The 16,165-nt window shown below is 52.6% G+C and overlaps 1 protein-coding gene across 4 annotated transcripts in view; it reads right to left on the bottom strand.

Moving 5' to 3' along the window:
* Positions 1-16,165, bottom strand: part of FARP2 (FERM, ARH/RhoGEF and pleckstrin domain protein 2) — a 99,985-nt gene that overhangs the window by 26,435 nt on the left and 57,385 nt on the right. For all 4 annotated transcript variants that reach the window (XM_024990358.2, XM_024990360.2, XM_024990361.2 and 1 more), the window contains 6 exons: positions 14,529-14,676; positions 5,496-5,591; positions 3,660-3,823; positions 3,279-3,347; positions 2,662-2,719; positions 895-1,129 (listed from right to left, as the gene is read on the bottom strand). In XM_024990358.2, the coding sequence (XP_024846126.1) occupies positions 895-1,129; positions 2,662-2,719; positions 3,279-3,347; positions 3,660-3,823; positions 5,496-5,591; positions 14,529-14,676 (770 nt within the window). The remainder of the gene's footprint in view (positions 1-894; positions 1,130-2,661; positions 2,720-3,278; positions 3,348-3,659; positions 3,824-5,495; positions 5,592-14,528; positions 14,677-16,165) is intronic.

The raw sequence follows: 16,165 nt of genomic DNA, 5'->3' as shown, positions 1-16,165 counted from the left end.
CAATTCGCTCTGCGGGAATCAAATTCTTCACGTTATTCTGCAAGTCAAAAATGACTCTGTCTGCCCTGGCCTGCGCAAAGGGGCTACTGAAGAACAGGCTCACGTCTAGGGGGACCGCGGCCTCGGAGCCCCACGAGTCTGTGTCCGAGCTGCTCGAGTCCTCAGCCGCTGTGGGCGGGTAGCTCAGCTGCTCTAACTGGTCCACGATGTCTGAGAACTGGAAGGCCGAGCTGGCCTCTGAGCGCACGGAGCAGGCGGGGAAGTTGGCCATGGAGCTGCCCCCGGACGGCGGGGCAGAGCCGGGCATGTGTGCGGACAGGCTGCTGGGCAGGGGCGCGTTGCTCAGTGAGCTGGCCTCGGACTGGTTGTTCCGGAGCGAGCTGGTGTCGGACGGGCTCAGTAGGCGCTGCATCAGGCTGGCCTGCGCCTTCACCTCCAGCAGCTCTGAGGTGTCCAAGGGGTGCGCGTCACCGAGGCTGCCCTCCTCAAACTCAAAGCCGCACCCCCCGTCCCCGGGGACCACCTCCGGGGAAGACCCCTCGGGGCTGGATGGGCCAGAGCCTGGGCTGAGGCCGCCATAGGGGAAGGAGAAAGCCTCCGAGCCCCCGGCAAAGAAGGAGATGTCTGCAGGATCGTCGTCTATGAATTCCTCAGACACCTGCAGCTGGGCGCTTGTCAATGTGAAAACCGGGCCCCCTCCATGGCCTGGTGGGCTGCACAGGTGCCCCCCCCTGGAGGAGGAGCCCCCGGTCAGGGGTCCCTCGCTGCGGTCACCACGCCCCGCAGCCGGGCGCCCCCTGCCCGCGCCCCCTGAATCTGGGCCTGAGGTGGGGCAGCTCCGCCCCTCAGGACTCCGGGGGCCACAGCTCTTTGCGCCCCAACCGAAGCCGGCACCTTGGTGAGGCTGGAGAGCAGGCAGCCGGAGGGGCTGGGCCGTGGCCATGGAGCTCCTCTCTGCAGCTGGGCGCCAGGCGCCGGGCGCGGGGGGCCCCGTCTCGGAGCTGCCGCTGCCGACCTGGAAATCACGTGAGCCCGGAGGAACTGGAGGGGACGCGGGGGCCGAGCAGAAGGAGGCAGTTGTGGGCGATGGCGTCACAGGAGTCCTCACACCCTCGGAGAATGAGATGCTCTGGGGCAGAATGAGAAGAAAGAAGGAGTGTGAGACGGCAGGTCACGTTGGAGAGTTGCACAGCTGGCCGGGCTCAGACGAGCGCACCACGTGCTCCTTTCACGGCTCCTACAGCAGACGTTCTTCTATGAATAACGGAACCGCAGCTCTATGAACGCAGGTGCGGGCCGAAGTTGGCTCAGGACTGCCTGTTCGAGGTCCCTGTGACTCCACTGTTCTCTACGTGCTCGGCACCACGCCACTTCTGTCACTAGAGTCCCGGGCCTCCTTGGCACCCGGGTCACCCTGAAGTCCCCTGGGGCGTCTCTGGACGCTGGCGTCCCCTGGGGCTGGGTGGCTGCAGATGGGCTGAGCCACCCCTCAGCTAGCAAGGTGCCCCCGACCCGCCAGGGCTGCTGGGGGATGAGACGCGTGGGTGCATCCAAAGGTAAGTTCTTTTAATTTCCAAGATTTAAGAAGGAATTCCTAAATAGAAAACATACTCAGAAGAGTTAAAGAATGCTTTTATTTAAAAACCCAATTAAAAAAAATTTGGGACACAGAAGTGTTACTATATGAGGTACAACTGTAGTTCTGTAAATACTATTAGAGTATAAATGATAAATTTGCAACAAAAATGAACACTGTGCAGCAATAAAAAATTATAAATATCAAACTATACAGCTGCACACAGAATTATGAAATAATATCACATGAAAAGAGCAGGAGCCTACATAAAAACAGGCTCGCATGTGGCACTCAACACGCAGACGTGAAGGCAGGGAGAGACGCCCACGAAGCTGACCGACACACGGCGCCGGCGGCTCCCGGCCCGCGTCTGGCAGCGTGGCCACAGGTGTCCTGTGCAGAGCGTGTGGGGCCTGCGTGTGCCTGGGGTAGCGGCCGTGGTCACGCCACACTTGGTGCATCTGCTCCTTGCCTTTTACCTTTAACGTTATAGCAAAATGTCCACGGCGTGAACACAGCTTCACGGAGCACATCGCCCCCCCCCGCCGGCATTATCATCACTTCTCACTGCTATAAAAGTTGTATTTCTCAGCTGTTTTCCTGACAACAAAAAGCAGCATGCCCACTGCGAAAACCAAGTCAGATGAGAAGCACGAGAAGATGAACACTGCCCGGGGCCCGGCTGCCGGGGACAGCGCTCGCAGCTGTGAGGTTCAGTCCCGTGAGGAGGAGGGCTCTCCACCGGCCAGTGTCACTGCTAACGCTTCCTGAGCGTGTCCTGCTCGGGCTCCACTCTTCTGAAACGAGACTCTTAGTGGCTCTTGAGTCACCCGACAGGTGGCCACACCCAGACCAGCCCAGACGGCAGTCGCCGGGGCCTCCAGGATCACAAGCAGCACCGTGACATGTGGCCGCCCACAGAGCTTCCTCTTCACTCAGGACTCCTTTCTGCAAACAGGGTCCCAGGACTGGAATTGCCACGTAAATGATGAGACTAACTTTAGGACTCCTGCTGCAACCACGCCAGGCTATTCCCTAAAGGGGACCGGAGACTACGTCGGGCACATTTACGCAGAAGCACTCACCTGCCGTGGCAAGTCCACCTTGAGGGCGCGGAGAGACATCTGGGTCCTGCTGTGTCTCCTGCGAGCAGAGGACAGGCCGTGAGCCCCACGCCCTGCTTGCATGACCCCACTGCTTTTTTATTTCATCTTCAGCGCATTTTGATAAGAATCTCATCATCAGAGGAGCTCCTGGAGCACAGAGCATCAGGGTGCCGACCCCGTTTCGTAAGGAAGGACTCACATAAAAACGTGGCCAAGGGTTTTTGTAACATGCCTAGAGGCATCTAACTAGAAACGGCAGGATGACAGAAAACAAGACGGCAAACAAAAATACACGCCAGAAGAGGTGGCATTAAGGAAGAGTTTCACTCACAGAAACAGTTTCAGATCCAAAGTTTAATACTAGGAAACCCATGCTCTGTAGAACACCGTGTCTAAGTGGAGCGAGGCAAACTGGGAGCAAGAAGTGGCATCTGCATATGAACAACTCAGATGACAGTAAAACGCAGACCTTCACCATTAAGTGAGACAGAAGACATTTACATAGCTGCAGTGCCTTTAATTCAGGCCAAGGCTGAGATACTTCAAATGCTGATTTAAATGCCCACACTCTGCATCATGAAGGTGAGAGAATTTACCTTTCATACGGAACCCTCTTCATCCCACCGTCTTTGACATAATCAGCAAGTTGTTTCTGAGTTCTTCCACTGCGAATAAAATTCAGATTTTACAGGAAAGAATAAACGGTAATACACAGCACTAATTTTTCACGAAGCAAAGGAAAAGTAAGACTTGCCCAGCCTCTGTCTTAAGTTTACCAATGCATTTAAAAAGTATGCTTTGCATTAATAAGCATAACCAATGTTCCAAACCGTCGTTAGCAGGCCTCTTTCCCCACTGCTCTATTTGCTGAGCTTCTCCAGTGGTTCTGTGGCTGCAGCCTGAACCACCCTCACCCTGACTGGACGTTTGGGTTCTCAGCGCCACAAGGCCAAGAGCTGCCCGGTGCGGCCACTCACCTGTATCTGAAGGACGAGCCTCTGCTGAAGAGGACAGCTTTAGCTTTCGGCTTCGGCTGATCTAAGAGTCTGAAGAAGGTGTGATGCTCCACACAGATCTTCCAGAAGTTCTTACATTCATCTCTGCTACCCAACACGAACTCCAGGGTGTCCTGGTAGGGCCCCTACGAGTGAAAAGGCAAGGGCTTGAGTGGCCACAGCAGGAAGAAAATTTAGGAAGGCCGCAGGCTACTCCGAAGTTAAAACCAGGGAGCTTTTCTTTCTGAAAGTTGTATATAAACTTCTGGTTCCATTTATAGTTGAGAGGAGAAAAATACAGTGGTATATTTCTTTTGTAGAAATATCAGAGAAGTGCGGTCATCTACATCACAAGGGCTAACATTTTCAAGTTTCTCTTTGAAACCTTTTCCCACGTTAGAGGGAGCCAAGGCGTCTTTTTGCTGCTGACACGCTCACCTGTCCTCGCCCACTCACTTCCCTGAGGGTTTTCTGAGGGCATCTGGATGAGCAGGACACAGAGGATTCCAGGCTCACAGACATCACCATGAAGAAGCTCCTGCCACCTCTCATGGTTACTGCTTAGGATAGATTCCTAGGAATGTCACACTGAACTCAAAAACAATGCACACTTTTGGACGTTGTGATGTTCATCACCAGATTACCTTCCAGAAGAGTATAATATCAACACTTGAACTCCTCTATTTAATCCTAAAAATCTTAAGTGCTTAGGAATCGACATAAAACATAGCCTTGCCAGGCGCAGAAACAGACACAGTTCAGGATTTGCACTGATTCTCTTCTTTCCCTGTCTCTGTGGAATAACTGCCAAAACTTTTAACTTGTAGAGGAAAAAAACTAGCCTTTTACTTGCATTTTATATGTGTTCTTGGCATTCTTTACACTTCTCTTTCATTCTTAGAAGAAATATTTGAATAACAAACAATTAAGCCATCTGTCCACACTTTCCGCACAAAATAAACAACTTGCAGGTCGGGTGACCCTGGCTGGACAAAGGCCCTGCTAATCCAGCGCCTCTGAGAAGCTTAGGGGCGGCCCCTCCCGGGACTGGCCCCGGCTCCCGGCTCGGTGGCGTGAGGCTGAGCTGCGGCCCCCAGGCCCCCTCCCACGGCGGCTGGCTGATCTGTCTCCCAGCTCCCTGGCACAGTGGACGAGTAACACCGTGAACATCTTAGAATCGTCTCAAGTATTGGATTTTTCCTCCCATCAGACTGTACAGACATTTATGTTTGTCCCTTTTTGCTAATTTCAGTAAATTTATATTTAATTATTAACTTATGGACTCACAAAAGAAAGGAACATTTATTTTCTGAAAGTCAAGGCTTCCTCAGAACCATAGAAGGGTCAATTTCTGAGTCAAAGACACAGAATACTGGCAACACCCTCCGTTCCTGCTGGACAGAAGCCCCAGCACTGATGGGTTGCGGGGCTCCGGACCACAGCTAAACACTCTGTGCTTCAGCTTTGTCACCCAAAAGAGCGGCTGCAGTGAAGCTACGGTCCTCAGCAGCCCGGGAGCCCGTCAGCCGTGGACGCTCTCAGGCCACTCGGCCACCCCGGGCCGCCAGCACACCCTGAGGCGGGCCCCCTGGGCAGGTCCCCCCAGAGCCCATCCCCAGCCATCCATCCCGCTCTTACATTCTTTTTTTTGGTGTTTTTCTTTTTTTTTTTTTTAATTTTATTTTATTTTTAAACTTTACATAATTGTATTACCGCTCTTACATTGTTGTGTGCATTGTGCTGAAAGGATATACCAGTAATTAACAACTGAGCAGAGGGCACGCCCCTAACTTCGGGAGCTCTCGTGGTAACACTCACATGGACCTCCGGGTGGAGTTTGATGAGGAACCTTTTCCTCTTGAAGCTGAGCTTTCGGAGCCTGGACCAGTTGAAAGTGTTGATTCTGGTGCTGCTCTAAAATCCAAGAGACAGACGCTGAGTAACGACACACGTGTAATCCAGACACGCACACACGCTTTCTCATGAAACAGAGGTTTGAGTTACAGCCTTGCTAGAAAGTGCAGCGTTATACTCAGAAGCAAATTATATTTAGAACTCATTATACAGATGTTACATTCAGAACGACTCAATTAAAATGTCAATACTAAACATACTAATCTGTTTTAGGCAGAGCACTTTGCTGCTCTGATACAGCTTTGATACAAACTTTTTTTTTTGTCAGTGTTAACAGTGAACATTTGGCAGCCACCCCAGCAAGGACAGCGCTTGGGAGGGGCTTGAGGGTGGCTGGGCAGGGATGGAGCAGAGCTGTTTCTCAGCGTAGGAAAGAGAGGAGGATAGAGTGATCCCAGTGGTGCTGGATGACCCGGAGCCAGGGCTGAACTCTGGACTCGCCAGACTGAGCCAGCGCTGGGGCCCAGACCGGCTTCTAAACACTCTTCACCTCGCAGACGGGGACTGGCTGCTCTCCCAGGGTGGGGCAGGCAGGGAACAAAGGGACCGGACCCTGTTATTGTGTGAGAAAGTAAGTAAGTGCTCAGAAAGGACAGGGAGGTGCCGAGAGGCACAGAGTCACCTGAGAGGCGATTTAAAGATCAAAAGAAACTATGGCAGCAGACCAAACCTCAGATCACAGCCGGAATTACAGCTCAGTGACGGTAAGAGCAGGAGACAAGCCGGGTGTCCACAGAGAGGGAGTAAAGCAGGTGAGAAAGCCCCTCCAGCAGCCTGAGTAACGGAATTTAAAGAGCGGCCTTTTGGCCACCCTGAGGGAAATTCAGTCTTAAAGTATCTCTCCACAAATACTAATTACAGAGGACAAAAGTCTCCTTGCGGGCTTCCCTGGTGGTGGTGGAGTGGGTAAGAACCCCCCTGCCAGCGCAGGGCCGTGGGTTCCACCCCTGGTGTGGGAGGGTCGCATATGCCCCCGGGTAACTAAGCGCGCACCAGCACTCCCGAGCCTGGGCACAGTGGAGAGGAGCCCTGCTCACCACAGCCAGAGAAGCGCAGCGACAGAGACCCCGCGCAGCCAGCAAGCAAAGACACCGCTTGTGAAAAGTCAGAGGCCTGTCAGTGCCTTCCGAGCAGGTGCCGGATGCCGCACCCCGGCAGGGACAGATGGCTCCGCAGGGCTGTGCCGGGCACAGCCTCGCACCCGTGACTTGCTGCCCAGGCAGCTTAGTCTCAGCAGCAGCCGGGCCGGGCAGGCCCATGTCACAAATGACCGGCCCAGAGCTTCTGGGGCACCGCGGCCGTGAGGATAAGGAGAGAAGTGAGACACTTCCCGCGGAGGATCCTGGGCAGACCCTGGCCGGGCGGAGCAGCTCAGCTTGGGTGGGAGCATCTGAAATCATGAGGTGGGCGCGCCTGGGGAACCCGGGTGGGGGTCCCCGGTGAAAGGGCTCACGGCACGCTCTTGTACTTCTCTGAACTTGAAAACTTTTCAGAATAAAAACTCTGAATGTATGGAAACACTCTCTGGCATTTTCTTTTCTGTCCTTGGTCTTCATGACCATTTACTCTTTTCCACAAACTCAGGATGGGGGAACAGCAAGATGAAGAATGCTTTCCATTCAAGATACTAAAGCCAAGCCCAGCACTTTAGCTGTAAGGAGGAAGGGGGCTTGGAAACACGAACAGCACGGACATGCTCTGTAACAAGGGGAAGCAGAGATGCCGCGGCCAGTCCCAGGGAGGGGCAGAGGAGGGGTGTTCGCGGGCAGAGGCGTAGGGTCAGCGAAGCTGGGCAGGGCGGGCCCAGGGCCCGGGAGGGCGGCATTGACGTTTTCTGGAATCGGGGCACCAGCTGCACGATTCTGCGAGTATATTAATACTGAAAACGCTGACTTATACTTCTGAAGGGTGGACTTCACGTTCTGTGAATTCCGTCTCAATTCTTTGCATTCCTGAGTTAAGAGATGTCCCTGAGATCCCGACTCAAACGTCAGCCCCCACCTCCCCGTGCAGCCGACACACCGTCACTCCACCTGCGGCTCAGAATGAGGCACTGGAGGCTTCTCAACTCCATCCTCAAAACCAGCAAACCTTAAAACATCAACAGAAGAAAAGGCCGCACCTCAGCTCCTGGCCCTGGACGCAGGGGCTCAAGGGAGTCGGGAAGAGGGCCTGTCCAACAACGACTGTGTGTCCACACAGCTGGCTCAGGCTGCTGTCTGCCTGGACTGCACCCCACGGGCCCCCCAAATCTGACCTGTGCTGTTGATCATGTGAGTGCTGCTTGCAAACTGGGCAGGGGTGGATCGCAACTGTATTTTCCTCCTTTATCTGTAATTCTCCCAGAGTTACTAACTGCCTCTTTCCATCATTTTCTATGCACCCATCACTGGTTCAGCTCAAAACTTCCCTGCAGACCCTTAAAACTCTCCAGTGTGATCTCACCATGACATCACTGACTGGCTTTCTTTTTTGGTTGTGCCACAGGGCTTGCAGGATCTCAGTTCCCCGACCAGGGAATGAACCTGGGACCCAGGGGTCGAACAGGAGACGTGGGTTCAATCCCTGGAAGGGAAGATCCCCTGGAGGAGCAAATGCCAACCCACTCCAGTATTTTTGCCTGGAAAATCCCATGGACAGAGGAGCCTGGCGGGCTACAGTCCATGCGGACACAAAGAGTTGGACACAACTGAGCGTGCGCACATACACACACACACACACACACACACACACACACACACACACACACCCCACAGCAGCAAAGGCCTGAGTCCTAACCACTGGAGTCCCAGGGGACTCTCTGGTCAGGTCTGTTTCTTTCCTGGCAGTCTTCCCTGGAGCCCCTATGTCCTTCTGCTAACACAGGTTCTTCACATCCAAGCATGGCCACCCCCCAACACTTCCCAACACACTGCCCTGTGTTCTCGGCTCCCACCTTGGTCCTCTCCCGCACCTTCGGCCTTCAGAAGGCTACGCGGGGACTGAGTTTTCTGAAAAGCAGCATGTCTGGAAATGCTTTTACTTTCTTCTTGCATAGCAATCTGGCTGCACAGACATGGAACTCTGGGCTGGAAATGACTTCTTTTCACATCTAGAACCTCCATCCCCCAGTGTCCAGCGCGTTTCACGCCTCCGCGCCTCTCCCCAGGAAGCCCTCTGATCTTTTGTGTTCTGACGTCTCAGAAGGACAAGTCCTGACGGATCTCCATTCACTAGGAATAAAGCCTGTGGGCACCTTCCATCTGGAAACCGGTGCCTGGAGGATTGGACGTTTCTCCTCCTGTAACGTCTGTAGCAATTCCTCCGCTGCCGTTTGGGTCCAGGCTCTAGAATCCTGGGATGCTGGGCCACCTGGGCGCTGCTGGAGTTCCCTCTGCTTCTCTCCCGTCTCTCACCCTTGTCTCTCTCTCTTCTTTGCGGAGCTCTCAGCCACGTCTCCCAGGCCTGCTGCCGCCAGCCTGCGCCTCTCTGGGCCCCTGTGTCCCTGTGCCTGCCTGGCTCTTGCTTCAAGGTGTGGGCTTTTCTCCTACTTCTGAGGCTTCTTCGAGAAGGTCTTACATACACACTGGAGGTTGGTGGCAACCCTGCTCTGAGCAAGTCTATGGGCACCATTTTCCCAACAGCGTTCACTCACTTCTCTGTACCACATTTTGGGAATTCTCACAATATTTCAGACCTCTTCATTATATATTTGCTAAGGTATTTGTCATCAGTGATCTTTGACATTACTACTGCAAAGGGATTATGATTCTCTGAAGGCTCAGATAATGGTTAACACTTTTAGCAATAATGTACTTTTAAATTAAAGAAAGAAAGAACATGCAATACAGTAATATACTAACAAGGCACCAACATGAGTCCAGATTTAGCATTCCCCTCTCCCCTCTTTGTCTCCCTGGTGGCTCAGGTGGTAAAGCCTCTGCCTACAGTGCAGGAGACCCAGGTTCAATCCCTGGGTCGGGAAGATCTCCTGGAGAAGGAAATGGCAACCCACTCCAGTATTCTTGCCTGGAGAATCCCATGGATGGAGGAGCCTGGTGGGCTATGGTCCATGGGGTCACAAAGAGTCAGACACGACTGAGCGACTTCACTTTCACTTTCTTTCTCCCCTCTTCTGAAAGCCTGCTGACTCTAGTCACCATCTGAGGGGTGGCCAATGCCAGCTTTTCCGCAGGGAATAAATTGTGTCTTGTGATTTCCTCTCTTTTCCCCACAGGAGGCAGCAAGTCACACACACAGCTCTGAGTACTCTCTCCGTGTAGCAGCACATCTCAAAGACCGTCTCGTTTATTAGGACAGCGTCTGCATCCTCTGCAGAGGTGGCCAGTCACCCCGTAACATGAGCGCAGCACCGTTTGCATAACCAGCCTTCTAACAGTTAATTACCAATATTTTACTATGACAAACCAGGCCAGAATCAAAACTCACAAGAGAGAGTTTACGCTCATGCTGAAGCTGTGCCCTGTTCCTTGGGGACGAGGGATGGGGTAAAGAGGCTCTCCTGCTTTTGCACCTCCTCCAGCCCTGAGTTTCTGCTTTTCTGAGTCTCTTCTTCCCACAAGTTTGGCACCTGCCCTGCAAATACCATCTTCCTCGGAAAGAAGGCTTTCCTCAAGTTCCTGGTTCTCCCTGTCACCGTCTAAGTTGAGCAGGAGGCCCCAGGTGTGCCTGAGTCAGGGACCATCTGGTAAACCCTGGCCAGGCACCGAGGGGACGCTAGTCTACGGGCACTGGACAAGGCCCAGCGTCTCTCCAAGGACGCTTATCAGTTGAAAGAGAAAGACCAATAACGATGCAGGGGAAGAGCCGGAAAGCGCGGGGTCAGCTTTCGCGTCGCCAGGGAGGCCAGGCGGTGCCCCAGGTCATCCCCGAGGGGCACGTGTCCCCTGCATGCGGCCCAGCTGGGCACCGTCCCGACTCTAGCCACAGGAGAACAGCCCCCAGACTGGTCCAGTGTTCCTGATCGCAGGCGGCTGCAGCATGACAGCTGAATGTTATGGCTGCTTCTAGACTGGATCCTGTCCTGCAGGAAAACAAGAGCTGCATGGACACGACTGGCCAGGTGACATTGGGGACAGGCCCGTAGAGTCAAGAATCAGGGGCCTCAGTGACAGCTGCACAGCAGTCCCAACAGGGCGTGGCCTCTTCCTGGGGAGCACACAGACACTCTCGGGGAAAGGGCCCTGCGAGGGCAGCGCACCTTCAAGGCTTTGGAAAAACGTGCGTGTGTGTCTGTGTATACATATGTGGCCTGTGTGTGTACGTTTGTGTCTCTGTGTATATATGTGTCTCTCTGTGTATATGTGTACACACGTCTCTCTGTGTATGTGTGTGTCTGTGTCTATACATGTGTCTGTGTACATGTGTGTACACATCCTCTGTGTGTATATGTGTGTGTCTCTGTGTATACATGTGTCTCTGTGTATATATGTGTGCACATGTCTCTCTGTGTGTATGTGTGTGTCTCTGTGTATACATGTGTCTCTCTGTGTATATGTGTGCACACGTCTCTGTGTGTGTATATGCGTGTGCCTGTGTTTATATATGTGTCTGTGCGTGTACAGCTTCCCAGGTAGTGTTAGTGGTAAAGAAACTGCCTGCCAATGCAGAAGACCTAAGAGATGTGGGCTTTAGTCCTGGGTTGGGAAGACCCCCTGGAGGAGGGCAGGGCAACGCACTCCAGCATTCTTACCTGGAGAATCCAATGGACAGAGGAGACTGGCGGGCTACCGTCCATGGGGTTGTGAGGAGTCAGACATGACGGCAGTGACTTAGCACACGTGCACATACGTATATGTGCACGTATGTGTGCATCTGTGTGTGGTGTGTGTCTGTGTGTGTATACGTCTCTCTTGTGTGTCTGTGTATATATGTGGTCTGTCCAGTGTGTCATTGTGCACGTGTCTCTGTGTGTTTGTGTGTTGTGCGTGTGTTTCTGTGTGTACGTGTGTCTCTGTGTGTATGAGGTCTGTTTCTGTACATAGGTATCCCTGTACACGTGTGTGTCTCTGTGTGTGTGGACTGTGTGTATGTGTGTATACCTGTGTGTATATGTGTATCAGTATGTACGTGTGTATATGTGTATCAGTATGTACGTGTGTATATGTGGTTTGTATGTCTGTGTGTTTATGTGTCTGTCTGTGTATCTGTAGATATGTCTGTGCATCTATGTATCTCTTTGTTTGTGTGACGGGCGGGCATGGTGGAGAGGTCTGACAGAATGTGGTCCACTAGAGAAGGGAATGGCAAACCACTTCAGTATTCTTGCCTTGAGAACCCCACGAACAGTATGAAAAGGCAAAATGATAGGATACTGAAAGAGGAACTCCACAGGTCAGTAGGTGCCCAATATGCTACTGGACATCAGTGGAGAAATAACTCCAGAATGAGATGGCTGGATGGCATCACTGACTCGAGGGACGTGTGTCTGGGTGAACTCAGGGAGTTGGTGATGGACAGGGAGGCCTGGCATGCTGCAGTTCATGGGGTCGCAAAGAGTCGGACACGACTGAGCGACTGAACTGAACTGATGTGTGTATATGTGTCTCTGTGTGTGTATGTGTGTGTGTGTATATGTGGTCTCTGTGTATATGTGTCTCTGTGTGTGGATGTGTGTGTGTGTATATGTGGTCTCTGTGTATATGTGTCTCTGTGTGTATGTGTGTGTGTGTGTGTATGTGTCTCTGTGTGTGGATGTGTGTGTGTATGTGGTCTATGTGTATGTGTGTCTCTGTGTGTGTATATATGTGGTCTCTGTGTATATGTGTCTCTCTGTGTGTGTGTGTGTGTATATGTGGTCTCTGTGTATATGTGTCTCTGTGTGTGTGTGTGTATGTGGTCTCTGTGTGTGTGTGTGTATGTGGTCTCTGTGTATATGTGTCTCTGTGTGTGTGTGTGTATATGTGGTCTATGTGTATGTGTGTCTCTGTGTGTGTATATATGTGGTCTCTGTGTATATGTGTCTCTCTGTGTGTGTGTGTGTATATGTGGTCTCTGTGTATATGTGTCTCTGTGTGTGGATGTGTGTGTGTGTGTGTATACGTGGTCTATGTGTATATGTGTCTGTGTGTGTGTGTGTGTGTGTGTGGTCTCTGTGTACATGTGTCTCTGTGTGTGTATATGTATATGTGGTCTATGTGTATATGTGTCTCTGCGTGTGGATGTGTGTGTGTGTGTATATGTGGTCTGTGTGTATATATGTCTCTCTGTGTGTGTATGTGTGTGTGTGTATATGTGGTCTCTGTGTGTGGATGTGTGTGTGTGTGTATATGTGGTCTATGTGTATATGTGTCTCTCTGTGTGTGTATATGTGGTCTATGTGTATGTGTGTCTCTGTGTGTGTATGTATATGTGGTTTCTGTGTATATGTGTCTCTGTGTGTATGTGTGTGCGTGTATATGTGGTCTATGTGTATATGTGTCTCTGTGTGTGTATATGTGTGTGTGTATATGTGGTCTCTGTGTATATGTGTCTCTGTGTGTGGATGTGGTCTGTGTGTATATTTATGTGCCAGTGTGTGTATGTGTGTTCTGTATGTTTGTGTCTGTGTGCTGCTATTTGCACATGTGATCTGTGTGTGTGTGTTTGTGGAGGGGCAGGGAGTGAGAACACAGGCCGGGGGGAACCCGTGTGACGAGCACGTGGGACTCTGCGTGCTCTTCTGATTCTCAGTGCTTTCAGATCGTCTGCGATGAGTCTTTGAAGAGGCTGGCCGGCAGCTCCCAGGGCTGGAGGGGGGACCCCGGGGTCAGAGGCCCACTTGCAGGCACTGCCCTCCACCTCCAAGGGGAGGCCCTCTCCCGGGGGTGGCTAACTAACTGTCCTGCCTGGCCTGCCAGTCTCGGCCCCGCCCCTGCGCCCATCCCACTCGCCTTCCGAGCTCCCAATTCCGCTGACAGCCCTTGCTCTCTGTGGTCTCCTTTCCATTCTTGGTTCTTACTGATGTCAAGTTTAAAAAATTCCTTCACTGCTATTCCAGGGGGGATTCTGAGGGAGTGGAAATGGATTCAATCTGCCGCCTTTAACCCGAAGTCTCTAATCCTTTGCTTTTGCAATTTCTTCTGGTCATAGATGACCTGTCCTTTTCTGGAAGAATAACAGCCTCAATTTAGGGCTGCGCTTGCTCCTGTGTGCCGGGCAGGAGCCGCCGGCAGAGGGCGCGCAAGTGGGGCCTGGGCACGGCAGGGCCTGGGCACTCCGGAGGAGGCCACACACCGACGCTGTAAGTGCAAGCCTGGCATTCTTTCTGACAGGCAACTGAAATTTGATGCCTGATTTTAAAAGAGAAAGGAAGAGAAGGCGAAACTAAGTGTTCTTGGTCAGGGAGGCCGGGCTCAGACCGGCTGTGTGGGGGGCTGCGTGAAGCCCGCTAGGGAGAGAGGGGAGGGAGGAGCTGCAGGCCACGTTCCCCGAGGTGCTGAGGTCCCGGGCAGGGCCCGCAGGCCCTGGAGCCCGGGCGGGCGTCCGCAGCTGCTTCCGGGCGCTTCACACCAGCCGGCCCAGCACGCAGACACGTCACCAGAAACACAGCTCGGGGCCCTTCATGTGTCTCCCTCCCCTGCTCACATCCAGCGGGTGCAGACGGCCCCAGGACCACGGGCAACGCCCCAGAGGCTCTCCAGGTGGCTCGGGCTCCTGCAGTCAGTGGGACTGTGGCTCGTGGCGGAGACCCCACGGGCAGCAGCCCCAACCCCCGGGGGAGACGCCGCCCTGCAGAGTGCTCTGAGCCCCTGGGTGAGGTTCCAGGGGACGACCTTCCAAACAGCATTAGAAGGAAGAGTGGGCTCCGGGACAGAGTCCAGGACTAGGAAACGGCCTCTCTAAGGGGGACAGGCTGGACCGCACAGTCCAAACGTCTGCCTCCCCGTCTGAGGCGACTCAGAAGTTCTGGAAGTTCTCACTTCCCAGCGCAGTGAGGAGGGCACCCTGCACACCTACCTGGAACACCAGGACCCCCGTGTGCGAAACGGCCAGCTTGATCTTGGCCCCCTCCCGGTCAGAAGCTGAGTGAAACCTGATGCCATACATGTCCAGCTTCCGGGCAATTTCCAGCACCTGGAAGTCTGACTCAGCAGGCGTCTGGCCCCTGCAATGAAAGACAGCAAGTTCACAGCGCTCCTGAGAGCAGAAACTCGGACAGAGAGACCGGGAAACCAGAATGGACATGCAAGCAGCTCAGGGGCTCCGGTCTCCCGGGGGCCGGCCCCTCCCCACAGATGTTTGCCCACAACAAAGGACACGGCACACAGGCCACAGCAACTGCCCCCTTCCTTCCGGTCTGTACTCCCCAGAGGGGCAGATATGTTCTTTGCACTCCTGAGATGCTCAGCCTTGTAATTTTATCTTAATACAGACAAAGTGACGTGCAAACATTACAGGCAGAGACGAATACTAAAGACGGGACACACCACGTATTTAATGGTATTTAATGGTATCTCTGACTCGAGATGGACGGCATCACTGACTCGATGGATGTGAGTCTGAGTGAACTCTAGGAGTTGGTGATGGACAGGGAGGCCTGGTGTGCTGCAATTCATGGGGTCGCAAAGAGTCGGACACGACTGAGTGACTGAACTGAACTGAACTGAATGGTATCTAATGGACTTCCCTGGTGGCTCAGACGGTTAACTATTGCCTGGAAAATCCCATGGACAGAGGAGCCTGGTAGGCTACAGTCCATGGGGTCGGAAAGATTCAGACACGACTGAGCGACTTCACTTTCATTAAACCCACTTCAAAACTTTAAAAGGTACAATGCTAACCATTAGAATATACCTTTATAAAAATTAAATTATGCAAATGAACAAAAATAGAATCACCAAAACAACTGGCGTTATCCTCGCCTGGCACACAGTCGGCAGACAGTGAGCGGCTCCAGGGCAGGGCGCTCAGGACAGCCCAAAGCCTCCACGAGCAACTTCCATAAACAGCTCTTTTTCTTCTTGCTTCTGAAAGCCTCAGTTTTTGCATCTTTTAGGAATAACACAACTGCTTGGCTTACGCCATTCTTGGAATTTCCATTCTTTGACGAAAATGTCCGTCCTTTGAAGCTGACTAGACGTTTGTCAACTGACACTCTAATAAGCCATCAGCAAGGCGATGACCCTGCTGCATGCACATGTCTCCTTCACATGCTCATCTCCCGACGGACACTGTGTTCTGGCCATCGTAAGGAACGCAGCACGGGGGTACGTGCATCTTTTCTCGTCAGGGTTTCTGTTCTCTTTCCATAAACACCCAGGAGTGGAATTTTTTATTTAATTTTAGATTTTTAATTGGAGTTGATTCACAGTGTGGTGCTAGTTTTTGGTGTGGAGCACAGTGGATCTGATACATACACACATCTACTCTTTTCTAGATTCTTCTCCCATGTAGGCCATCACAGGAACCTCCACTTTGTTTTCCACAGCCCCTGCACTGATGTACGTTCCCACAACAGCGCACAAGGGCCCCCTCCTCTCCGCATCCTCACCAACACTCATCTCCTGTCTTTTTAAAAAAGGACACACAGCTGAGGTACAATATTATATAAGCTATAGGTGTGAAACAGGATTCATAAGTTTCAAAGGTTACAT

This window comes from Bos taurus, chromosome 3 (genome assembly GCF_002263795.3).
Source record: "Bos taurus isolate L1 Dominette 01449 registration number 42190680 breed Hereford chromosome 3, ARS-UCD2.0, whole genome shotgun sequence".
NCBI lineage: Eukaryota > Metazoa > Chordata > Mammalia > Artiodactyla > Bovidae > Bos > Bos taurus.
Note: the sequence above shows the minus strand (reverse complement) of the source record. Positions and strands in the feature narration are given on the sequence as shown.